The 27,524-nt window shown below is 35.6% G+C and overlaps 1 protein-coding gene across 13 annotated transcripts in view; it reads left to right on the plus strand.

The window, feature by feature from the left end:
• Positions 1-18,454, plus strand: part of PPIP5K2 (diphosphoinositol pentakisphosphate kinase 2) — a 69,489-nt gene extending 51,035 nt beyond the window's left edge. For 3 of the 13 annotated variants that reach the window (XM_026498510.4, XM_026498512.4, XM_048221052.2), the window contains 6 exons: positions 384-456; positions 2,008-2,127; positions 3,020-3,082; positions 6,573-6,713; positions 10,534-10,659; positions 16,727-18,454. In XM_026498510.4, coding sequence (XP_026354295.1) covers positions 384-456; positions 2,008-2,127; positions 3,020-3,082; positions 6,573-6,713; positions 10,534-10,659; positions 16,727-16,839 — 636 coding nt within the window. In that variant the 3' untranslated portion in view covers positions 16,840-18,454. Of the gene's footprint in view, positions 1-383; positions 457-2,007; positions 2,128-3,019; positions 3,083-4,882; positions 4,943-6,572; positions 6,714-10,533; positions 10,660-16,101 lie in introns of all 13 variants that reach the window. The other 10 variants (XM_048221050.2, XM_048221054.2, XM_048221055.2 and 7 more) reach the window with 5 other exon arrangements.
• Positions 18,455-27,524: the final 9,070 nt, after the last annotated feature.

Genomic DNA, 27,524 nt, shown 5'->3' on the forward strand with positions numbered 1-27,524 from the left:
ACAGTCTCTGTCTGTCTTTTCTTTTGTTTGTGATTGTTTTTCCCCCCCCTTCAAATACAGGAGCTGTTTAAGAGTGGGCATTTGGCTTCTTTTAAGAGTGAAATTCTATCAATCTATTAATTGTTTCCTTTCATCTGTCTTGTTTCATACATGATATTTCATTCTGAATGCCTGCTTCGCACCACTTCATTGCAAGGACTTCATATGAAATGGACTCCCTTCAGAAGGGGATCTTGCATGATCTTTCATGTTTTATGTATTTCTACTAATATTTATCATACAGCTTATTAACCTTTGTCTGTCTGGAACAGGCTGCAAATGAAGTATGGACTTTTGAATTGATTTTACTGTTTTACCTCATTTATTTTGCTTTCCTTGCACAGGTTGTATCTGAAAATGCTAATTACCTGCGAACACCAAGAAATCTTGTGGAACAGAAGCAGAACCCTACTGTAGGTATGTGGTCTAAAGGAAATTATATTCCAGACCTTCTTCAACTCACTCTTTTGCACACATGTAAAACTCTTCAGTGATGAAAGCATGACCAAATGCTATGCTTTAGTTTTTATTTAACATATACTAATTTAAAAATGTTACGTTGTACATCTCAAAGTATACAGTAAAGTTTCAATAAAATGAACAAGAAATAGCATTTGATTTGATTTATAACTGTTTTGACTGTCCGCAGTGTAAACTACTTAGTCCAATTGCCAATGCTAGTTTTTAATCTTGTATTCTATAAATTAAAATCCCAGAATGTTTTAATTTAGGATGAAACTTCATTTTTCCCAGTTGATAAAATTGTAAGTATGCTATTGCATACAAAAAAGAACCTTCTTTTCTGATAAAAAAAAATTTTTTTTGAGTGGGGAGTGTTTTAATTAAACCTTTCTCGGTGTATTAATTTTCCTTTTGACTATCTCCTAAGGAAAACCAAAGCAAAACTAATGCATAGGGGAAGTTGTTACTCATTATTGACCTATAGAACATAATTGGTTCTTTGCAAATAGTGTTACAAAGCAACATTGAAAAAGATCTTCTAAACTTATTAGTTTTAAGCTCATTGTTGATAAACTATATGAGATAATAGCGTAGTATTTTCTCTATAAATAGTTGTCTAAATAGGTTTAATAAAAGCATAAATAAGGTTCAACTATTTATGTACTTTAATCTACATACTAAGTATATGAATGTTGACGCCTATTTACTCGAGGATCTTCTTTAGTTAATTACATATAACTTACGTTGATAGCTTTTAATATTCCCACATTATCTTCCTTTATGTGTCATAATGTATTTGATAGAAAATCATTTAAACTTTACCAAGTGGTAAAAGTTTTCCTTGGGTATAAAGACTTTTGCTACAAATTAAGCATCAGTTTATACTGGCTGTATTTTACTTGCTAATAATGTGTTTTGTGGGGTTTTATTAATTAAGATCTAAAGTCATTTAAGTATTAGAAATTTAAGGTGATTTAGGCCTGGATAACCTACAAGGAATTGTTCTCACATGGTCTTCTCACAGATTAGTAGGCTTTAATTTGCTTTATTTCATAACATACATTGATGATTCTTAACTCAGTGGTATCAGAAAAGAGTCTTCATTTATAGACATACATTAAAAAACATTGATCCATTATGACTAGATTTGTGCTAAGGAGGGGTTTTTTATATGACCTGTTCATGCAAACTGACAGAATCCCTTATCAACCTAAATTAATTCCTATGGTAGTATTTTTAATACTTTTAATATGTATATGTCTAATTATGGTGTAGGCATATTATTTTCCTCAAAGGCAATATTTTTATCCAGTGTTAAACACCCTCATTTGTACATATGATAAATGGTGGTGGTGATTATATTAGAGTTGACATACAAGCGAATTGTGAGTCTATTCAAGGCACTGCCAGATAAGTGTGGTAAGCCGTGTTGTTGCATGCTGCATGAATTCCCAATGTGAATGGAAGAACACCCGTTGTGTATGTATTTTCTCTAACTCCCATCAGGGTCTCACTGTGCGGGCCTGTTTAGCACCTCGGTGCTCGGGGGTTCTTCAAGCGCACCTAACCTACAGGATTATGCTCGTACTCATCGTAAAAAGCTGACTTCTTCTGGCTGCATAGATGGTATGTGCACACATGCACACACGGATTCGTATCTACACCCATGCACACACCCATGAGCATACAGTACTTCTCAAAGGCAAGCCTAAGTCCGCTGACTGATTCGAATGGAATCCTAGCACCCTTTGATGACACCTAGCGCCTAAATGACAGTCACTGCTCTCTTATCCATAGCTTGGATCCATGTTTCATCTAAGACTTGATTGTAGTTAGACACACAGTACCTATTCAGTAAATAGTTGGTCGAAATGTGAAATTTACAACTGCATCATATGTATTGGTCTTTTAGACATCAGTAAGCCATATTATAAAGAATAAGTCTTTCTTTGATCTTTTAAACTTTTGTTCATTGTTATCCCTCATTTTACTTACTGATAGTGATCTAAATGAAATAAAGGGAACGGAATGTTTATAAGTAGAAGTAAATATTTTGGCAGTATTTTTATAAAAATAAACATAGGATGAGAATATTTTAGAATCCCTAGTTGGAGAGCCTCTCACTCTTGTTAAAATACCTTAAGTATTAATATATTCAGATTGTCTTTTGAGGCTCATGGAAGCTTGTGCCTTCTGTTAATAGGAGTGCTTATTAGCCCTTTCAGGATTAGCTTTATTTAAAACTTTTTCTCATATATCCACAAATTTACTTAAGTCAGTAAAACATGGATTTACCAGAATTGCTGGCTCATCCTGCTTTTCTTTCTTTTGTATATTTCATTAAACACTTTGCCTCTATCATCAGGCCATTTTACTTTTAACCAGTACCCTCTCTCATTCCCTTCTGCATGTCACCTAATTCTAACCTCCTTATATATTTGTTTTTTCCCTCTTTTTTTAAGTGTTCTTCTTTTGGTAGCTGTTACGAATTTCAGGTACCTGTTTTTCTCTTTCTCAGACGCCACACGCGGTTCTGCTGTTAAAAGGTTTTCTATCTCATTTGCTCGACACCCAACCAATGGTACGTTTTGCTTTTATTTTAAAAGATACTCCCCTGCTTCATCCTTTTTTTATTTTTCTTTTATTTCAAACTGTGGGGTATACAGTATCATTCATTTCTCCATTCTTAATTTCAGTTGGCATATAATTCCAACTTAATCGCCTGAAACATTGATACTGTCTAGCTCCCTTTTTCAGCTGTAATTTACACAATCATTTAACATCACTCATCAAACTTTTTAATGACCACAATGATGATGAGTTTTAATACTCAATTAGCACCTAAAAATCCCTTCTAATTTCTGAAGTGATCAGTCTACACAAATTTTAAAAATATGACAATTAGTATTCTTTGTTTTCTTTTTAATTCTTCATCATTTTAATGTTTTTTTCTTCCTAATTTGTTTTCTGATCACATGGTTGTTTTATTGAGTTACTTAATAAAAATACAGAGCCACAGTTGTCAAATAGCCAAAAGAGATGTATCTTTGAAAAGTTCTTGGGAACTAGGAGATGCAGATTTCACTGTGTAACATCATTTATCTGTGGCTCTTTGTCTAAAGCAAAACTCAGTTTTGGTCTGGAGCACTCTGAAAACTTCATCTAGCATTCACTTTGTTCTCATGTGGCAATATGGTTTCCTATTGTCAAGCAACTGATTTTTTTTTTTGGTGCCACTGCTTTTTGTTAAAATTTGGAGCACTCACAACAGGAAGAAGACTAAGCTAAAAATCTGGAAAGCTAGTTCAATTAAATTCAGTTTCTGAGGCTGAACAGTGAGGTGTTTCATGGCCATTGTTTATAAACTTGAGTCGTTGCACTATTACAGCTTTCTTACACAGAACTTGTTCTTCTGGGACAAAAGGAGTATTTACTGATCATTTTTAAATAATTGAGGATCAAAGAATTTAAAAGAAAACATACTGGCTTTTGCTTTTATTCGGAATGAAGGTACTTTTATCCCCTGGAATTTTTTTTTTCTTTTTAACAGCAAATAAATCTTTCAAAAACTCGAGTCAAGTCTTTCAAAAATGTACGTGAAACTAGAGGATTAAACACAGCTTATAGTCATTTTCCCCTTTCTGGATCCTTTAACAGCACACTTAAGTAACAGTACACTAAATACTTCCTGGAGGTGGAGTAAGAAGATCTCATCCTCAAGAGAAAACTTAGCCTTAAAGCCTAATGTGCTTTCCCTCCTTTGTAGCTCTTTAAATGCTACTTTCTGAAGAAAAAGACCCTTATTTGATACAGCTGCAGCTTCTAAAGAACCCACATACTTAAGAACCTCTTAGAAGAAAAACCAAAGTCACAAGAAAAACAGAAGCCACAAAATTCTAAGAAGAGACATTGCAGGTTTAAGACTGACTATAGTTTTTGTGCGGAATACTTATGTATTTATAGCCAGTATTGCAAGTTTTTTATAGGACAAATCTGTGTTTACTGAAGCTTTAAAAAAAAAAAGTTTGTTAAATTTAACAGAAAATAGAGTGACTTTATATGCCTTTGGCTAAGACTTTTTTTTAAAATGTGGGTTTTCCACACGTGTGACTTAATGCATGTAAAATGCATTCCTTTCAGCTCTAGAAATGTGTCTTTTGGGTTTTCAAGGTTTTTTTTTTTCTTTTTTATACTGTGTTGTCTTATCTGTCCTTTGAATTGTCATTTGACTCTTTCACTTTTTATTTCCCCTAACTTTTATGTTATTTCCATCTTAATACATACCATGGACTTACCCCTCCCTTCATCTTTAGTTCAAGGAACATGGTGAAACAAGTATCTTCTGACAGTGCTTTACCTTATTTTCTGGGCCTCTGTGCAGAACACCTACACCTCTATAGGTGCTGGTCCGTTTCCTCTGTGGAATGTCTAGGCTCCAGTGGTATGTTCTTATAGCTTCTAAACATGACAGCAGGGTGGCTTTTTAAATTGCTGCGCTAACCCTTTCATTGTGCATTAAATACAAAGTTCACTGAAGATAAGTGGGGAAATATGTCACCAGAGGAACTTGTTATATTGTTGTTTGCCTGTTAGGAAATCTAACAGGCAAATGCAAGAAAATAGTTGTTACAAAACACTTAGAAAACATTCTGACAAAAGGATTAAAAAAAAAAAAACCCACATTGTTAAGTTTACTGCAATGCAAAGAAAGGGTTTGCGTGTATTTGCATGAATCTTGTACTTTAAAAAAATGTAATACTTGTGCAAGCCTAATTTTTTTAGTGCTTAATTTAGGTGCTTTAGCTGCTGTTATGGTACAGTTTCTGTTTTGTTTTGTTTTTGAGTATATGTAATGTTCCGTCATGCTTTGGTTTGCACCTGAAAATCAAACATACCAGTTTTATAAATCTTTTGTTATTTTCATAGGAAGATTAGATTCTCTTTCAACCATAGTTTCCCTACTTCAGCCAAGACTTAGGCAGTTCTCGGGTCACTCTTTTCTCCCCAAATTAAGAAAATATCAGCCAATGTTAAAATGAGCACATACCTATTGAATCAGAGAGTTTTGCAGTCTATTCAAGTTTAATTAATTTTTACTTTTTATTTAATAATATTAGCCTTTATATAAAATCTTAATTTAAGTATTAAAAGTATTTCCCTTGAAGGAAGATTAGTTTGAATTTCGGGAAGAATAGATGCAGAAGGACTTGTCATTTCAGTTGTGTATGAAAGCAATTTTAAAAGCCATTCAGTTGAATAAAGTTTAAATGAACAGGCAATTTTTTTAAAAAGCAAATAACCTATATCCTATTTGTTTAAAGAAATAATGTAAATTTAAACATTTTTGTTTCACTGATGGTATTAATATATATGTGCATGATTTGTTTCATGAAGTTTTTGTATTTCTGTGCCATTGTTGAATGCAAACATGTCTGTATTTTGTATTACTTTTTACTTGGCCTGACTTTACTCAGCTAGCAATTTCAACAATAGAATTATTGAATTAATTCAATAAAGGTAGGTAAAATGTGTTTCGAAATTTCATTTTCAGCATAAATGAATGAATGTTGTTTTCAGGTCACACTAGAGAGTATCATTGGCCTTGGTATGAATAGAAAAGCTACTTTAAATCACTCTTCACAAGCAATTACAACATAATTATTCTTCAACAGAAGTTAATTTTAGCATTCTGGCATCAGGGACACATCCTGGTATTAATTTATTCACCTATCAAGTAGACCTGATTTTTTAAAATAAAAACTGAAACAATGTGATGTTTTCTGTTTTTTCCCCCAGGTTTTTTCTTTAAGTATCATTCTTAGATTTTACCAAAATATAGAATGAAATCGTGTGCATGCTGTACTATGTGATTACATTTAAAATGCGATCTTTGTCACATCTTGTTCCAATCCCATATCGCATAGCATCTGGTGTCATGACTTCCGAGATCTCATGTGTTTGCATGTGATAGATTGGAAAGACCTAACCCATACAGTTCTAAGCAATGGTCATCTTCCTTCTTAATTAATGATTTTTTAAATATCCAAATTTTTTTCATTTCTTTTTTTCAGGCTTTGAATTGTATTCCATGGTGCCATCTATTTGTCCTTTAGAGACTCTTCACAATGCCCTGTCTTTAAAGCAGGTGGATGAATTTCTAGCTTCCATTGCTTCTCCATCAAGTGAAGTTCCACGGAAGACCCCTGAAATTTGTAGGAAAATTCTTTTTATTATTATTATTATTATTACTATCATTTTGTGGCAGTAGATATTATCTGAATATAAAAAGAATAACAATGACAAACTCAAGTAGCGGTAGTGAATAGAATTTTAGGAGAAAGGGGGGTATAAAGGAACATTATTTGGAATTCTTCGGTTTAATTACTATGCAGTGTGCCACTTTTCTTGACTCCTCCCAAAAATCTTTTTCCTTCCAAAAAGGAAAAAGAAAAATCTAAGACCCAGCAATAGAAGTCAACAATAGAGAGTCATGGTCTTTTTTTCACATTCTTATCGTGTGTCATTTTATAATAAGCCTTTTAAAAATTACAAAATACCATTTGTCACTAACCCACACATGCACACATGCCCATCCCCACAACACCTTTGTACATAGTCATACTGATTGAGACAGAGCTCTTGGCTAAAGAGAGCAAATTAGAACAAAAGGGTTTTCAAGTTATGTTCTTCAGAAAATATTTTGAAAAGGTTCATTCATTGTGTGAAGAAAAGGGATTCATGGCTCAGTAAGTTTGGGAAACTGTATATTATATCCCACCGCCCTCTGGAGAGAGAGTTACATTAGTGTAGAAATAGCTAGGGTTCTTCTGTAAGGAAAGCTGTATACCCAGATTTTCCAAAACTTATTTTTGAGAAAACACATTTTTGGTGACACATTTAAACATTCTATAGCATTATTGTAAGGAACATCATTTTGGGAAACCTTTAGGGCTACCTTTTCTGGTGTGAGGAGTCAGCCGACTGCTGTCATTCTCAGCTCTATGGGATCCGTCAGCACGTTGGAATTTCCAGTTTAGAAAGCATCCAGTTTGGGGAGAGCATGCTCTGCTCTGTTAAGAATCTTGCTAGAGGGGCGCCTGGGTGGCACAGCGGTTAAGCGTCTGCCTTAGGCTCAGGGCGTGATCCCAGTGCTCTGGGATCGAGCCCCACATCAGGCTCCTCCGCTATGAGTCTGCTTCTTCCTCTCCTACTCCCCCTGCTTGTGTTCCCTCTCTCGTTGGCTGTCTCTCTCTGTCAAATAAATAAATAAAATCTTTAAAAAAAAAAAAAAAAAGAATCTTGCCAGGGCTAGTCACATCTTTGGAAAGTCACAGACTTTCAATGTATACCTTTTTCCTTTTCATAAGGTGTATACTGTACGTCTGTTGCTCTGAAGAACGAAATTGGAGCTCTTGGAATGAAACCCACCTTCGTGTGTTGCTGTTATCCTCTTCCCTTTTCTGGCTACCACACTGTATTATTCTAGAGAGTTCTATTCACACTGTATTCTGTCTGAATGGTGCCCCCTGCATTTCTGCAGTATAGTGGCCTTCCCTTTTCTTCCACTCTGGTAGTAGAGGTCAACATCGAGTCATTAACGGTAGTGGAGAGATATCTGGGCATTCTAAAATGCTTTAGGAATGGTTTTAGGCAGTAGGTTTTCATTTCAAAATTTGCACATGAATGTATCTGATTCTGAGAACTGATAATACTCCAAATGAAATAACTTCTCTGAGCTGTGAAGTCAGAGTTAGGAGAACGAAGCATGTTTGTCTCCCTTTCTTCCCTGTTAGCTGATAGAATGGACAGTGCTTTTCCTCAGAATGGAGTAGAGAACCTGAATGAATTCTCATTTCCCCTTCACCCCCTTTATACTTGATGTTTCACTTCTTCGCTGGGGTAAGGATTTATAATCTTGAAATAGAGATGAAAGAAAGATTCTAAGTAAATTACAATTTAGGATAGATATCAATGCTATTTAGACTTAGAAGATTTTCAGTGAACGACTTAAGGGAAATAGCAGTAATGACATGTTTGTTTTGGAAAGAATTGTGGAATATTCACAAAAAGATCATCTTTGAAGATATATTCTGTGTTGCTGTTAGATTATGTTAGCTTTATTTCTGTGGTTAGTGAATTCAGTTCATCGGAGTATATTATTGAGGTATATTAATGAAATGAAGGACATTAAGTTCCTTTTCCAGTTCACATTAGCTCTTCTCTATATCATGAATACAAGTTGTACCCCAAGCCCTGTAGCTCTCTCTTTTTTTTCCATGTAGCTCCCTTAAAATTTCATGCCATTTCTTACTAAGGGAACTAGATGAGAATGTAAATGCAGTTAATGCAGTTCATAGAACTGAATAAACCTTGGAGTCCGTCTGGTTCATTAGTCTTCAATCTGTATGCCCAAGAGCTTTTGGAAGTTCCATGAGGAAGAGGATACTGAGTGGTTAGGCCTTATGTCTTGCATGGCTGCGCCAACCAGAGTATCTGATTTGCATTCATTTTAAGATTTCATTTAGGAAAAATTTATTGCTTGAAGAAAAAAACTTAAACACCATTGAGGAAATCAAGTAGTTAGTGGTCAAGCAAGACTAAAACCCAGGTCTTTGAAAGTGTATGGTTTTTTAATTCTTTTTGAATAATAAACAAAATAGATGCTAATTATAATAAAAGTTCTCTGAATCCTGTATTTTATACTGTAATGGCAGAATTAATAGTAATCACAGTATATTTACATTATTTATACTTAATTCCCTGAATTGTCAAGGAGTTAGCATCATAATATAGACTATATTGATTTTGTCCTGTTTATATAACGAAGAAGCTGACATTGTTAATCCTCTGTCATTTCAGAAAGGCTTTTCCTCACTTAGGACAAAATTGATCAATTTTGTGGTAACTTGTAGATAACTTAAAATGGGACACTAACCATACCAGATGGGGGGGAAAGTGTGGAAATGCTAATTGGATAAGTTAGAGATTGATGATAACAGGATAAAATATGCAAGCAGGGAAGAGCTTAGTAGTGGTGTAGTGTTTTACATGGTACTTTAGGGATTTTTTTCATGTTTTGTGTATTATGTCATTAATGACTAGAGCTTCTGCCATTGGGATTTATATTCATTTACTGTAGATAGATATCAACCATCTAAGGCACTGTTGCTATAATTGGCCCTCATTTATTTTTCAGAGACATGATGTTCATTGCTATCAGGTCCTCCCCCAAAATTGCAAAAACAGGCAAATCTATTGTTTGTTAACTCTCCACCTCCTTCCAGTTAGGAACTCAGAAGCTCATACCTGTAGCTCTTCTGTTCTGGCCTATCCTTTCCCAGAGGAACTCATACTTAAGAATTATCTCCACTTTTCCTTTTCACATCTCTTATTTGCTCCACCTTGATTAGAAAGAAAAAAAAAAAAATCTTTAAAATTCCCTTGCATTAAACTAAATCTCAGCTAGGTAATAAGGGAAGACAATCTGATTTATTACTTATAATCTATTAGTTTATTAAGTGTAATAGTTTAATAGACCATAGTGTTCATAAATTAACCATCCCTGAATCTCTACTTTGTATTCTTAAGAGAAAAACAATTTGGGACCCTGTCTTTTTTTTTTTTTTTTCCCTTCCCCTTTCTTTTTTATTTTTTCTTTCTCTTTCTCTCTTTTTTTTTTTTAACCAGGCAGTAAAACTGTCATAAGCTCTCTGCCATCCCTTAAGAATCTGAGTTTCTATCAGGGCAAGATAAAATTATGTCTGTTGAACTATTCTTGTTGGCATACCTTTAGCAAATACTGCTAAATGCTTATTATTTATAGTAGAAACAGACCATCTATTTGGCTAAGAGCACGAGAGAACTTTTTATAAGAAAGATGATTTTGCTGAATTTACTCTTTAAACCTTACATTGTCTGTTTTCTCCTGTAATATATATTCATAAGTCCACTAAATATGTCATTAAAAAAATTTTAAATGTAAGGACTTAGCAGGAAATTATTGAACTGCCATATCTGTTTTTTTTTTTTCAGCCTCTACAGCTTCACGTTCCAGTCCAGTAATGAGAAGAAAAATATCTTTAAATACATATACACCTGCAAAGATCCTCCCAACACCACCAGCTACTTTAAAGAGTACGAAAGCAAGCAGCAAGCCAGGTTAGGACTGTGCGTGAATTTCTGGATTCCGTATAGCAGTTAGAGGAGTAATAACAACTTGCTTTTTGAGTTCAAGATCTGTTTTTAAGAAGGATCATTACAATTCCTAGAGTTAGAAACTGTTATTGTAGTCTGTTGATGTATTTGTATTTTTTATCTGTTGTCTCTCCCACCCCTGTATCTGTTAATAAAACATATTTCATACTTAACACTTTTCTGCAAACTAACTTAGGAACCCTTCGTGCTTTTCTTTTGAGCCTAGGCATTATTTTAGTCATTTTATATGAAATTTTTTTCTCTTTCTTTACAGTATCTTAATTCTCCATTCTCGGTCTACTGATATGAATACCAAATTCAGCTATCTTTTATCAACTTTTTTTCTTCTTTTTTTTTTTTTAAGATTTTATTTTTTAAGTAATCTCTACACCCAACCTGGGGCTTAAACTCACAACCCCAAGATCAAGAGTCATGCTCTACCAGCTGAGCCAGCCAAGCACCCGGACTTCTTTCTATTTTTACTTTTTGGCATATGTGATTGATCCTTCCGGAAATCTTATCTTGTTCTGACTTCTGCGATGTACTGTGTCTTGGTGCTCTTTCCTTTTATCTGATTCTCCTCCTCTTCTTGCTTGACGGTCCTTCTTCTTCCTACTTTCCTGTGCCAAAAAGGACATTCAGTGGTTCCCTTTTTTCTTACCCTATACTTGTTTTCTTCAGAGAATTCTAGATAGCTCCAAGGTTTTGACTGTATCCTCCCTGGAAATCTCTTAATTCTTTTCCTCATGTCAGTGCTTTCAAATATTCTTTTGGTTAAGAGTTTGTGCTTGGGAGTGGGAGGAACCTAGGTTAAAATCTCAGCTCTACTACCTGTTAGCTATATGATCTTGGGTAAGTTACTTAACTTCTCTGATCCTCAGTTTCATAGTCATAAAATCAGGGTAATAGTACCTCTTTTAAAGGTTGTCAGAAATGAATCCAATAATATATGTAAAGTACTTGACACACACAGTAAACACTCACTAAATGTTAGCCGCTGTTGTTGTTATAGTGTTGCCACCTGTTCTCTTCACTTCCCCCCAGATAAATCCCTGTGACGCTCATGTCATTTTTCTTCTAAAATGTTCTCCCCTTACTTCCCATTCTTCCAGACCCAACCTAGCCCCCTCCACTGGTGATGTATTTATATGATTACCAAAACAAGAATTCTGATGACACTCTACTACTGACCTGATATTTATACCTAATTATAGCTCTGTCATATTATCAGGCCTTATAAGTTAAAGGCAATATCTTAAGTATATTTAAACTTAGTACATTTTAAATGATCAGAATATGCAGGTACAGACAACTTAAGTATCTTAAGTATAAGTTATGGTGTATTCCATATACATTTCAAAGCTAACATTTATATAGTTTTTTTATGCTGCAAAGCACATTTTTACTCTTACATTTCTATACGTGGCCCATGGCCATGCCGTTATGGATGAAAAAGTTGCAGAGGTTGTGACTTATCCCTGTTCACGTAACTAGTAATTGGTAGACCTAGGGTTTGAATACTGTTTGAATCATGGTACATTGTTGTTCTCTAATTTCGTATTAGACACACAATAAATGCATTATTTCATTAGCATTTTTAAATAATAACGGTGAAATGGCATTATATTTGACTTTTCAAATATAACGTAAGCCAATAAAATCCAGTCTTGCATTTCTGGGATAAACCCTTTGTGGTCATGATGAATAATTTATTTATATGTTGCTGGATTCAGATTGACTTGGAGGATTTGGGCACCCGCATTTGTGAAAGATAGTGATTGACCCGTAGTTGTTTTTGTTTTCTTGTTTTTAGTTTTTGTAATGTCTTTAAGATTTTGGTATCAGGTTGATGTTGGCCTCATAAAATGATTTGGGAAGTATTTCTTCCTCTTTCTATTTTCTGAATGAGTTTTTGTAAGATAATGTTTCTTAAATTTTGATAGAATTAATTTTCTGTTTCATTTTAGTGATGGCTTTGATAACTTGTATTTTTCAAGGAATTTATTCATTTTATCTAAGTTGTCACCTTTCTTGTTACTTTATTATCTTTTTAATGAATGTGGTAATAACTTCCATTATTCATGATACTGATAATTTGTGTTCCGGTTTTTTTTTCTTCATTACTTTCACTAGGAATTTATCCATCCTGTTGGTGTTTTCAAAGAACTAGATTTTAGCTCTTTGTTTTATATTTCATGGATTTCTGCTCTTGAATATTTTCTTCCTTCTACTTACTTTGGGTTTACTTTTATCCCGTTTCTAGTTTCTTAAATCACTTTTTGTTAGACATTTCTTTCTTGTTATATAAACATTTAAAGCTGTAAGTGTCCCTCTTTTAGCTTCATCTCACAAAAGTTACATTTTATTTTCATTCTCATTCAGTTAAAAATATTTTCTAATTTACTTTGTGATTTATTGTTTGAGTAATGGAGCATTTAGAAACATATTGGTTAATTTCCAAATATTTGGGCGTGGGGATTTGAATATCTTGTTACTAATTTCCTTGTTTCATTGCACTGCAGTTACAAAACATACACTGTTTTGTAACATACACCGATTGCACTCTTTTAAATGTGAAACTTTTTTTATGGCTTACCATTTGGACTTGGTACATCTTAAATCTATCAAGAGCACTAAAAAAGAACTTTTATTCCTTAGTTCATTGATATAATGTTCTATCAGTACCCATTAGGTCAGAATTGCTGATAATCTTATTCAGATCTTCTGTGTCTTTTCCGTTTTGAAGGGTGGGGACATATGCACGGGAGGAGAGATTCTCATTGTTGTATCAATTGCTTAGAGAGCAATTTCCACTCACAACTGTGGAGTTGTCTGTTTCTACCTTTAGTTCAGTCAGTTTTTTTTCTGTGCTTTGAAGCTTTTTTATTAGGTACATTTATATTTGATATGACTTCCTAATGTATTGACCCATTTATCATCATGAATTTTCCCTCTGATTCCTAGTATTGCTTTAAGTTTATTTACTCTGATATCAATTCTGCTACTTCATGTTGCTTATGCTTGCTGTATGCATGGAGTATTTTCCCAAACAGACTGTGTCTTCATATTTAAGGGATTTTTTTTTTTTGTAGGCAACATACATTTGGCTCTTTAAAACACCCATTCTAACAATATCTGCCTTATAGTTGCAATGTTTACAGTTCATTAACATTGTAATTATTGGGGCGCCTGGGTGGCACAGCGGTTAAGCATCTGCCTTCGGCTCAGGGCCTGATCCCGGCGTTATGGGATCGAGCCCCACATCAGGCTCCTCCACTATGAGCCTGCTTCTTCCTCTCCCACTCCCCCTGCTTGTGTTCCCTCTCTCGCTGGCTCTCTATCTCTAATAAATAAATAAAATCTTTAAAAAAAAAAAAATTGTAATTATTGACGTGGTTAGGTTAGATCTACTATTTTCTGTTTATACCTTCTGATTGTTATTCTTTTATTTTTTTCTGCCTTGTTTTGTATTAATTTACGATTTTTTAGTATTTTATTTTAACTTCTCTATTAACTTTTTAGCTTTATCTTTTTGCATTATTCTTTTATTTGTGGCTGTAAATATACATCTCTTACTTTTCATGGTCTACTTGAAGGTAATTTTATACCAATCAAAGTAAAATACAGAAGCCTTGCAACTATACGTTCATTTACCTTCCTCTCCTCCCACGCTTAACACGTGGTTATCCAGGGTGGTACTTCCACATATATTACAAAGGCCACAATACAGTGTTAGGGTATTTGCTTTAAACAGTCATATGTATTTTAAAGATAGTAGGAAGAGAAAAAAGTCTCTTATTTAGCCAAACGTTAGCCATCAGTTTTTATTCCTTTTACTGAGTCTTTGTTTTCATCTGGTTTTATTTGCTTTCAACCTGAATCTTTTTAGCATTTCTTATACTTCAGGTCTGTTACTATACTTGAAAAAGTCTTTATTTTACCTTCATTCTTGAAAAGTAGTTTTGCTGAATAGACAATTCTAGGAAGAAAGTTTTTTTATTTTTTTTAATTTTCAGCACTTTAAAGGTGTTGTTCCTGTTTTCTGGTTTCCACTGTTTCTCATAAGAAGTCTTTGTTAATTTGAATTGTTCCAATGTATGCAGTGGGCTAATGAATTATTTTTTTCTACCTGCTTTCAGTATTTTCATTTTATCTTTGACTCTCAGCAGTTTGACTATACCAAGCATGCTTAGGACTTTTTTTGGTAATAATCTTAGTTGATGTTCACTTTTACCTCTCCATTTTTCTGTTAACCTATCTAGTGGATTTTTATTTCAGATATTTATTCTTTAGTTTTAGACACTTTTTGATTCTTTTAATTTTTTTTCTTCAGAGATTTCCTATATTTGTATTCGCTATAAGCAATATTTTCCTTTGTTCTTGAGTAGAGTTAAAGAACTTGCTTTAAAATTCTTGCAAAACTAATCTGGCTGATCTCAGGATTGGTCTCTATCAATTTATCCATTCTCAAGAAGAAAGATGTTTTCCTGTTTTCTCATACATGGAGTAATTTTGGATTGTATCCTAGACACTATGAATGAGATGTTGTATAAACTCCAGACTGTTATTTTTGTTATGTTTCTCCCAAGAGTTTTAAGTTGTTTGGGTTCTTTTAAAGCAAAGAGTTAACCTTGGCTGAACTCAGATTACAAAACTGTGTCCCTTGAAGTTATTGGCAGCTCAGATCTCACTTCGTTTCTTTTAGCCTCAGCTGGACTTCTCGGAGCTTACTACTCATGCCATAAATGTGATCAGGGTTTATACAAAGAATTGGGGGCTTTCCCTTTCTGGGCTCTCCCACCTGACTTCCAGCAGCTATAGTTGCTCCAATACTTATCTTCTAGTTCTTAATGCTCTAAGAATGAGTTTTATGTTGGAGTTTTAGACATTGCACGTGGTTCAGACTGGATACTCTGGATACTGTCCTTAGGCCAAAAGTGGTTTTTTGTTGTTGTTGTTGGTGGTGGTTTTTTTTTTTTGAGAGAGAGAGAGCGCCTGTGAGCCCCGAGCTGCAGGCAGGGGGATCAGAGGGGCAAAGGGAGAGGGAGAGAGAATCCCAAGCAGACTCCATACCCAGCACAGAGCCCAGCCTGGTCACAGCCCTGAGGTCATGACCAGAGCTGAAATCAAGAGTCAGACACTCAACTGACTGAGCCACCCAGGCACCCCATTTTTTAAGACCAAAAGCTTTTTAAAAAGTGTGTATGTGTTGGGGGAACTCAACATGGGTTCCTTTCTTCCAAGTGTTGATTTTTTTCAGTATACGCCTGCTTTTGTTTACTCTTCAGTGTCTTCAAATAGTTGTTTTTCATATTTTATCCAAAGTTTGCACTTCGGACTTTTTATTAATTTATTTATTTACTTATTTATTTATTTAAAGATTTTATTTACTTATTTATTTGGCAGAGCACAAGCAGGGGGAGGAGCAGGGGAAGCAGGCTGCCCACTGAGCAGAGAGTCGGATGCGGGGCTCGATCCCAGGACCCTGCGAGCATGACCTGAGCCGAAGGCAGACGCTTAACCGACTGAGCCACTCAGGCGCCCCACCTTCGGACTTTTTAAGTAGTGGTGACATAAGAGATAGAGGAGAAAATAGAGTTTATAGGGAAATGAGAAGTTCAGTTTTAAACAGATTAAGTTTATGTTTCCTGTCAGTTATCTATACAGAGATTTCTAGTAGGATATTCAGGATATAGATTTTGAAGTAAAGGGAAAAGACCTGGGACAGAAGCGTATGTTTGAAGATTGTTGGCACAATAGACGGTAGTTAAAAATGATGAACAAATTAGTTTTCCAGGAAGAATGTAGAGAGAAAAGAGAAATTTGTTTTGTGAACACATCCCATTGACATTACTTTTTTGTATTGGTATTGAATTCTAAAAAGTTAAAAGATCAAAAGTGCTCTGTTGAATGATTACAGTGTTTCATTTACATCACAATTATAAAGTAATTATTTTTGTCACTTAGCAGTATTATTTGAACATGAATTGCTTGTGAAAATCTAAGCAATAGTTTTTCTTTTTTTGTATAGCTACCAGCGGACCTTCTAATGCAGTTGTTCCTAATACCTCATCTCGAAAAAAGAATATAACTAACAAAACAGAAATGCATGAACACAAAAAAACCACTGGGAAAAAGAAATGAAATCTTAGCAGAAGCTGGAAGTCCTTAAATATATAAAAATCACGTGTTCAGTAGAAAAGGACACATAATAAACCTTGACTGAAAACTGTCAAAGCAAGTAGTTTATGTTTCTCCTAATACATCTCTGAATTCACTTTAAAATATGTTAAATCTAGAGAATTCTTTGTATATATTCAGGTAAGGAACTTTTCTCATGATCTTGAAATGTTTAAGACAATGCTTATTAACATTTTATGAGCGGCAAAAGTTATGGTGATGAAGGTCTGTCATTCTTAATGTTATGTTTACCATGTGCCCTTGGTGAAGACAAGGACGGAAGACCCCAGCTAACTTGTACCAGTGTTACACCAATAATGCTGTTTACTCAAGAATCTGTGAGGAGACCTCTATATAACATTTTCATTTTCATGGGATTTTATCTTAGCTGTAAAAACCTATAGCTTGGGTTAGGATTTTGACAGTCAGGATTACTGATCGCAGATTTTTTAAGTGTATTTCCAAAGAGATTTCATTGACCATTTAGATGAGAAACTTTCCCCCCCAGTTGCTAGAATTACATATATGCTGCAATATTTAATAACTGGAGTATTAGCATATGGGTTATTTTTTTCAATATGTGCTTTGAGTTTTTTTATTGTGTGTTATTTAAAATATTACATATACAGCTGGGATAATTACACCTTTATGCACATAAATTTCTATATTAATTTGTAGAAAATACTTTCTTTATATATTTCCTGACCATAAGGTGCTTTTGCTCTTCAGGAAAATTTTGCTTCATGTGTTGGGAAGAAAGATATCTTTAGATTTTTTTTTTTAAGAGATATAGTTGACAAGTTTATAAATGTTACACTTATTTTCAGAGTTCTTTTTAGATCTTAAGGAAATCAGTTCAAAAATGGATATCATCAATGTGGGAAGAGTGTCTGAATTCTGTAGTTAGTAGATATTATGTATAGCACCTCTTTTTAGCATTTCCATTCTTATCTCTAGTGTATCAGTTGATCTCACTAAGAAGGTTTAAAGATTGAACATTTGAAATAAATGCTCTTTTGAAAATGATTAGATTTTGAAAGGAAATTGAGATCATTGTTTTGTGATTTCATCTATGATGTGAAAAAATATTTATTATCCTTGGTGCTTTTTTCCCCCTAATGCACAAATAATTATAAACCACTTGAAATGACTTAAACTGTAAACCAAACAGTACAACGTGGTAAGAATTCCATGCATTGCCAGTCAGCTCACTTAAATTGCTGAAGCTTTAGTTTGAAGCTTATGTTTAGGAAATTATTGAATTCTCATATGAACACAACTATTAAAATTCTTCAGGAGACTCTCCTAACTTTAGATCATCATCTAAGAATTGACTTTTAGAAAATAAGCATATTACGTGTTAGTTTTTAAAGTACCAGATGCAAGTCACAAATACATACAATTATAGAAGTTTATACACTTCACGTGAATGTAGTTGTATTATGTAGAGACATGTCTTGTAAGCAATTGAATGTACCTAAGCTTTCTGTATGTGAAAATGGTAATGTGCTCAGTGTGGGAGTAAGAAAGTACTTTTATTTTTTAAGTGGAACTGAATTAAAATATTTTATTTCCAGAATCAGAGAGTGACTTAAATGGCCAATTATTTTTTATTCCTATTCTTTATCTCTTTCCTTTTAGCTTTCAAAGTAGAAATCAATGAAGAAAACCATTTGAGTATTAAACCGTGCTCAGATTTGAAATAAAACTTGCTGTTGCCCGTACACATTGCAATATATTTCCTCGAAATTAACTAGGAATTTTCCTAGAAAAGTTCAACACAGCTTGCTTTTTTTCATTGTTATATAAGAACTATGATTTCACTGTAGTCACTAAACTCAGTAATATTCTTGTGTAGACTGGACAGTCTTATTTGAAAGAATCTTTGAATCATTTCCTAAAAGAACAGAAAGGCTTATCCATAAGAGCAAGAAATTATAGTTGTCACTATTTAGTGGAAGTTTGACTGAACTGTTTCTCACATGATTCTGTCCCTGGAAGGTATATTTTTCGTTTGGTTTAAATACTGGAAGATATTGCTTCTTGCAGCCTCATCGTCCAGCCAGCGAAGAGATGAGAAAGCGCAGCCTGAGGAACTGTGCAGCCGTTCTAGGATGTTAGTCTTCAGAGCACATTATTCGTTCTTTCCATCCTTAACCGTCCATCTGAACTCAGACTAAACTTTGCCCTTGACGTTGTGCTGCCAGCTTTTGCTGCCCTGGTTCTACTGGTTCTCATAATCCATCGTCAACACCAGCAGATAGTTTGGGGGTGTTTTACCAACCTCGGGTTAAGGAGAAAAATGTAATGAACAGCTTATCTCCTGTTTCCTTTGAACAGGAAATGGAGGCAGAAGAGAAACAGTAAAGGGACAGAGAGCTTGTGACAGTGTGCTTAGTATATAACAGAGCAAAAGGGCAATAGATGGCCATGAAGAGAGAAAAACTAAATATATGGTTCTTCAAGAAATACTTAATTCAAACTCTTCAGACAAGAGAAAAGTCTGTTTTGAACAGTATTTCCCAGATTTCCCTCCAGGTTTTGCTGACTCTGGTCTGCATGTCTACTCTTACCTAGTTTCATGCCAGTTTGAACTAAGATTTTACTTTTTTGTCTTGTGTTCATACTTTAGTGGAAAGTCCCCGGTATTTCCTTTTGTGCTTATCAAAGTTTGCTTTCCATATAGTGCTCAGCAGCATTACATCATTTTATCCGTGACCTCTCTGGGCAGCGTAAACCGCCTGTATTCTTCTTAGTCAGGTAGAGATCACTTCTGTGACGGCTCAGCGTTCCCTCTCCAGCCCCTCTCCAGTTCTCATAAACTGTACCTAGAGCTGTCACCGCCAGCAGCATTCTTACCCATGGGGACAATTTTTATATTCCTTCTGAAGGAGTCACTTGTCATAAGGAGTCCAACTAGAAACAGCTCTCCCTTTGTACAGAATCATGGATACCAAACTATTGCCATGTGAAGTTTTCTTTATATGGGTCAACTTTTTTGAAGGCCTACTCTATTTTCAGAGAAGGAGAACTATATAAGATCTATTATTTCATACCCTATGCAAATTATATTTTGATTAAATACATTATTTAATTTTCTATAACCTTTCCCATTGGTCCATGTGCTGAGTCATGACTTGAGACAGAGGTAAATGAAACGTTTCAGTTACAAATTTTCTCCTTTTGTTGTCTGGTTGTTCTGGGTTTTTTTTTCCTATTGTATGTGACTATGTTTTCCGTTGCATATGAATTCATGACTGCTAGAATTCCAGTGTGGGTAATACCTTTATCATTATAACAATATCTTTTGTTGTTGTTCTTGTTTCACTGGATACTTTTGTCCTGTAATTTAAAATGTCAGATAATAAGATTATGTCTAATTTTGGGGTTTTTTTTCATTTTGTTCGGTTAGCCACGGTATAGTACATCATTAGTTTTTGATGTAGTGTTCAGTGATTCATTAGTTGCATATAACATCCACGAGCCCTCCTCAATACCCATGTTTTAATTTAGCTTGCATTTGCTTGATTTATTCATCCCTGTATTTTTTGTATTTTTGTCACTTTGTTTAGGTATTTTAAAATAGTATATAGTAAGTTTTGTTTTGTGATTCAATTTTAGGATTCCTCTTATTCATACATTAGTGTAGTCTTTTTATATGTAATATATCTTTGCTTTTAGGTTAATGCTTTCTATTTTTATTGCTTTTGTTAGTTTTTTTAAAATCATTTTTGTAAGAGATTCCAAGTAAGAAAAACTCCAGTTGAAACTTAAAATCATAAGGAAATTTTTAACACATTTCTGAAAGTCCAGAGGTAGGGTGGGTTCCAACCACAGTTCTCTCAGTCCATACTGTCTTTGAGGACCCCCCAAGGTTCTCTTCCTCACTCCTATAGCATAGTACAAGCTTTGTCCCAAAGTTGTTTTCCCTCATGTTCACAAAATGGCTACCCGTGGCAGTCAGGGTTGTATGTTCCCTTGTTCATGTCCAACACAATAAGAATTGAGGAAAATTCTCCCTTGACCATGGAATAGTAAGTTTTTCATTTCCATGTGATTGGGCCAACTTATTTGGTCATCTATCCACTCCTGAATGAATAACATCCTCTAGGAGAATTCCATGGGCTTGTTGGCTCTGAAGCTAGTGATAGGGTCAAGCACCCCCAAAAGCCTCAGCATTGTGAATAGTTTGGACCAATTAATGCTTTATTGTGGAAGGCTCTTCCGTGCATAGTAGGGTGTTTAGCAATATCCCTATGCTAAGCTTCGAGAGTTGAGGTAGTCAATTAAGACGAGGAGCCAAAATGAAAATAATAATCAAGTCTCTGTTTACTTACTGTGATAATGTAAACAAGAGGCCAGAAAGAACAGTAGTATTGGCTCTTCACTGTTCCTCCTCCCCTCCGCCACCCCACCCCCCCCACTGAATGGCACTGAGCAAGGATCAATCACATGACATGCAGTGCAGATGGAGGAAATAGTCTCACAGCTGAGCAGCACAGAGCAAAATATTCCTGCCATTTGATGAAGCCAGGGGACAGGACAGGGAGAGAAGGAAAGGCTAGAAGTAGAAAAAAACAGAGTGGAGAAGTGTATTTTGGTCAAGACCTCTCCCCAATAAGAAGGTCTAAGTGGAGACACCTGAACATTGCCTTAGCCAAGGTCCCCTGAGAAGGAAACCTCTGGATGGAGGTGCCAGGGCTAAGAATGCAGATACGAATGTGAGCACGGTGGCCCGAGTCCTTGACTCTACCTCCCTTAAAAGACTGTGTGGGGAGGACAGCTTTCCCTCATAAAGCCTACCAGGCAAAGCTTTTGTAATTGCCCATGATAAGGCCTGAAAGATCGTACATAGGATTTTGGCCTGAAGCTGGCCTCTAACCTAAATGCCAGTAACTCCCCCTAAAAGAGAGTCAAAAATGTCTCTACGTATTGCCAAATGTCCCCTGGAGAAGCAGAATCACGCCCAGTTAAGAATCTCTCCTTTGAGCACATGATTATGTGAAGAAAGGATGGACATAGGACCAAAATTAGGGTTCCGTTAGGAAAGAGGGGTGGAGGGGTGAATAAAGAATAAGTGATCAACCATATACACTATATACTGCACTTTCATTATATTATCCGTGTTTGCTCTAGTTTCCTTTGTTCCCCGAGTGGTTCTCTTCTTAACTGTAATTTTGATTTATGTGTTTCATTTTTAGATGCTATTGACTCCCTGCTATGAGCAATGTCCAATTAGTATACTTTTTTTCTGCCTTTCCTCTTAGCAGTTTTAGTTGGCTGTATTATTTCCTTGATTCTTTATGTGCTTAGCTTTACACCTATAAATATTTTATGCCTTTATTACATGCTTATCAATTTAAATGCCATATTTTGAACCCCTGATTAATCAAGATGAAACCGTTTCCACCTTATCCCCTCTTGGCCTTCTGTCAGTTTCACTCACCTCTTGTATTGCATCTGGTGTGGCATTGTTTTGAGGATGACTTCCTCGCTTTTCCATATCTTTCCTGAACGCTGTTCCCTCCTTTTGCATTTCCTTTGGTTGTGTTGCCACGTGGTTTCTGATCGCCTGTATCTCTGGATGAACTTTGTGTTTCGATACGTTGAGTTACGACAGTATATTTGGTCATATTTCATATGCTCCGGGGATTCATTTTTTCTGTTGAATGGTTTTATCAACAATGGTTTTCTCTGCTATTACTTTTCCTGTCCCTGTCCTCCTTTTCTTGGAGTGTTTGTGCGTGTACCACACGGGTTCCTTTCCATTTATCACTCATCTTGAAATAAGTTTCTGGCTCCCCTATTCGATATATGCCCATGTAGTAGGTAGTACAGCATTTTGGACTAACAGCTCTTCTTGGGTAATAGGGAAGCTGCTTATGACGGGATTGTGACTCTGCGAGAGCTGTTTTAACCTTTTCTTCTCTCCAGCAAACAATAATTGACAACCGCAGAGCTACCCCTCTTGGAATCTCTTTCCTCCACTCTTGTCTCATCCACAGACGGCTGCTTGTAAGTGACACGTCTGCATCTCCGCCTTTGGCTTTGCCTCTCTTGCTACTCTGTGGTCCCAGGCAGTATCCAGAAAATCCCCGACTGCTGGTGTGCACCCCATTTCCATTGTTTCAGACAAGGAATTGTTTGTGCCCCTCAGATGATGTCAGCTATTTTGGAGTCTCCTTGTCTGATGACTCTGAGGTCTGGAGCTAGAAGCATCCTCTGCAGGCATCTTCCTGTTAGACCTGTTCTTCATTTGCCAGCTCTTCTCATCAGTTGCGTCTGAAGTTACAAGGGTTTTCCAGTTTTGTTGAAGACAGTTTATATCTCTGTTTTCTATTTGGGGAGAATCACTTTTATTGAGAAATGATTTCTCCATTTTCAAACAGGGTATCACTTCTTTTTTTGTTACTATCGTTTGACAAGAAGGAAGAGGAGGAGGAGGAAGAAGTAAAGGAGAAGCTCCTGTTTTCATAACACAGTTAGTATTTTTTAAATGAAGTTAATGCCAGTTTTGCATAAAGTCCAATGTTGTCAGGATCAAATGAGATGGTAACTTGGTAAACCAACAGGAAGAACAAATTTGAAGGATTATTTGTGTTCTTTTGTTGTAATAGAGTTGTATGTAATCCAAATGTCAACCAGGCCTCTGTTTTCAGTTGCGTTTCAGCATTTTTGCAGTCAAGGATGTTCTAGACCGCTCCCAATACTCTTTTATGGTTGCTTTTGTTGCCACGGGAACAGCCTGCCTAGTAACAATCTGACCAAAAAAAAAAAAAATCAAGGTTATTTTGGCATCTTTTCCATTTATAAAATCTTTAAAATAAGACAATACATTCCTTCTTAAAGCAGGGTTTGAAAAAAAAAACAACCCACAGTATTTAACAAAACAAAATGAGGTCTGCCCTCCTACCCATCCATCTCCTGTCATGTGCGGTGTGAATGACACAATTGTGTGACCCTAGTGAGATAATGGATGTATGGTTTAGGTACCCATTTTAAAGACCTTGCAAGGATGTACCTGGAGGAAGAAAGTAGGCTACTTATTTATCATTCTGTGTAACATGCTTCACGAGTACTTGATATACAAAGGGTGATTTTTTTTTAAAAGATAAAACCAGTATGCTTTCTGAAAGTGTTTTGCTACTTTAAAAAACTAGGTTTTTCTGGGGCGCCTGGGTGGCTCAGTCGTTAAGTGTCTGCCTTCGGCTCAGGGCGTGATCCCAGCGTTCGGGGATCGAGCCCCACATCAGGCTCCTCTGCTATGAGCCTGCTTCTTCCTCTCCCACTCCCCCTGCTTGTGTCTCTCTCGCTGGCTGTCTGTCTCTGTCAAATAAATAAATAAAAATCTTTTAAAAAATTAAAAAAATAAAAAACTAGGTTTTTCTTAAACTAGTCAATACAATAGAATGCTCAGTGTTGGGGCACCTGGGTGGCACAGCGGTTAAGCATCTGCCTTTGGCTCAGGGCGTGATCCCGGCGTTATGGGATCGAGCCCCACATCAGGCTCCTCCGCTATGAGCCTGCTTCTTCCTCTCCCACTTCCCCTGCTTGTGTTCCCTCTCTTGCTGCCTGTCTCCATCTCTGTCGAATAAATAAATAAAATCTTTAAAAAAAAAAAGAATGCTCAGTGGTAAAGGTGGATGGATGGATAGATGGAAAAAATGAAAAGGAAGGAAAGGTGAGGCAGAGAGACTAAAAGAACATAGGCTCTACTATTGTATTGTCAAAAAACATTGCTGATATGAAGAAATTGGAAGCCAGATAATTAAAGACTGTCTTTCACTATATGTAGAAAGGCTAATTTGTCCTATAAGAAAATGAGACCTGGGAGTCCCAAATGTTATAACTCGCAACAGTTTTGTATAACTGATTCTTCACTAGTCATTTAGAAACCTTTTTGAAGGCTTCTAATATGCCATCTGCATATCTACTTCCTTTTTGAACACTAATTTAGCTAGAGAGCATAACTAAAACAAGACTTCGTGGTACTGATATCCAGGACTACACCTTCTTGCTCCCCAGAGGCTCTTTTAAGGAATTTACTGTTAATACAATTGATGCTACAATATTTGTGATTATAATTTTAGAATTATCTACTCGAGAATATTTACTAGCTTCCATTTATAACCCAGATTGCATTTAGTTCTAGATATTGGTTGATACTGTAAATGCAAACTGTCTTTTCTATTAGCCTGAACAGTATGGAATATAGTTAGAGAAATGTTACTATAGCAGGAACAAGAAAAAAGTTATACCTAGTGTATTGGTGATGTGGTGCTATAGTATAGTATAAAAGCAGATGACTAGTGGGAAACCTTCGAGTGTATAGAGTATGTTCTTTATTTCTGCGGCATGTGCATTACCTTGCTTGTTTGCTTAAACGGACATCTGCAGTTGTTCTCTGAAATGCTCATCGGGGTTCTCAGCTCTCTTTACTGTCTGCGATGATGTGATTCTAAGTTATTTTCCGTGTTACTTTCTGCCCTCTGTATTCTAACCAGTGCTGCAACCACAAATAAGTATCTGTCTTGCTGTATGAGAAACAGTAGACCTGGTATCATTTCATCATAACATGGTTACAACTCATTTGATCAAAAAATAAATAAATTATCCCTAAAAATCTAGTTACCCCATAGGAATCAAATGACCTCATATTACTGAGTTGGGCCAGGAGGCGACTACATAAGCAGGAAAGTTGGTTGCTAAGTAAGGAATGGGAATTTGGGAGGAATCTATCCGCTCAAAATCTTACCTCCTTGCTGGATACAGTGTCTGAAATGTCAACAGTGGAGATCATAGGGGAAAATCATTAAGAAAGCTCAATGAACTCCCTGCCAAACACAGAGATAGCCCCTTTTAAAATGCAAATACACTTGGAAGGCTTACATCATTAATCTGGCCATTAACCCCATAATTTATCAACTGCTTTTCTCACAGTCATCTGAGAAAGGCATTCCTTCACCAAATGTGTGCTGGATGCCGATTATAAACCCATTACTGTGCTAAGCCCTGGTGATATGAAAGTCCTGTTAGCATTCTTCAAGGAATTTACTGTCTTTTGTGGACCAAGTGCTTTAAAGCTATCACAGAAAGCATGGCAAAATGAATAATTAATTCTTATATTCCAAACACTTAAAAATTCTGGATAAAATATTTATTTTGGAAATGCATGTAACAGCTCAAAAATAAGAAATCAAAACCAGAAGGTATTGGAAACAAAAGAAAGCAGTGTCTAAATCAAGCTTGAAGTCTTTTTGTCTAAGGGATTCAAAGGGTACCCCAATCCCTGATTTTTCAGGGATAATTTATTTGATCAGCATAAGCTATATAGCTAAGGGTACTCTTGAGGAAGTATGATAGGGATTGAGGTTGCAGACTGTATGCATGGCAAGTTGCTGGAGCTGGGCTCCATTCATAAAAGACAGCAGGAAAGGCTCTATAATGTGTGAACCGGAATTGTAAAATCTTATACCTACTCATTGTCTGGGAAAGTCCACAAAAAGAAGCAAATGCTGAAACACATCTTTGGGACCCTTTCACAATCCAGGGCATGCACAGGGAACTCCCACAATAGAAGATCACACTGAAAAGAATCTCATCATTAAAAAACAACTTGCAAATCCCATGAGAAAACCACAGGAGACATTTGGCATCCTAGGAGAATTTTTATCTGAGGAAGTAGATGGTGATGTGTTATTGTGGCATGAAAGGAGCAGAGTAAGGTTGGGGCAGGAAGAGATATTTAGAGGGGAAGGTAGGAAAGACAAACAATGATGACATCATAAGTGTGCCTGGGGTGGCATTGAGTGGGAGGCTTTCATTTAAGAGGCTTAAAGAATTTCATTAACGTTGGAGTATAAACTACTGGAGACAGGGATGGTTTCCATGTTAATACAGTCTCAAAGTGTATACTCGGAAGTGGCATTCTGTAAATTGTAATAGCTTTTCAAAGTAAGTAATGTCAAGCTAATAGTATAACAGGAAGTTAAAAAAATTAAGTCATTTTTATTCCATCAACCCTGTAAGACTGTTTTCATTTTTTCATGCTGTCTTCCAGTTACTATCCTTAGGTATCTTTACATAATTGTAATTATTGTGCCATAAACGAAAATTTTGTTTTTCCTGGGTTCTTTACTCCATATCACATGACATTTTCCCATGATCCATAGTATTTATCACGGTCATAATTATCACTTTAAAATTCTGTCACTTAAAAATTTTTAGAAGTTTTATTAAAGTAAGATACATCAGGTCAAATGTTACTGAAATGAAACAAATGTGCTTCACTTTCCTTCATCTTTTTTTTCTTTTACCTCTACCCATGCCTACCCCAAGTCTCATTTTCTAAAGGCATCTCCTTACACGTTTTCCAGCTCTTTCTTCAGATATTCACCTCCACATTTCTATATTATAATCTTACACAACTGTGTTTTGTTGTATTCATTTAGCTACTATCTCTTGACTTCTTGTTATGGTAGATAAGCATTTAACTTTCTAGACTCTGCTTTTCCTTTCTACCCTCTAATAAGGTTGTTAAATCATTAATCAGTGCCTACAGTATTAGTGGCCGTGTAAATATTGCTTATTGCTGTGCCAAGTAGTATGCTCTGATTGTTCCCTTTCTAGTAAAATACTTGTTTCTTCTT

This window comes from Ursus arctos, unplaced genomic scaffold, assembly GCF_023065955.2.
Source record: "Ursus arctos isolate Adak ecotype North America unplaced genomic scaffold, UrsArc2.0 scaffold_5, whole genome shotgun sequence".
NCBI lineage: Eukaryota > Metazoa > Chordata > Mammalia > Carnivora > Ursidae > Ursus > Ursus arctos.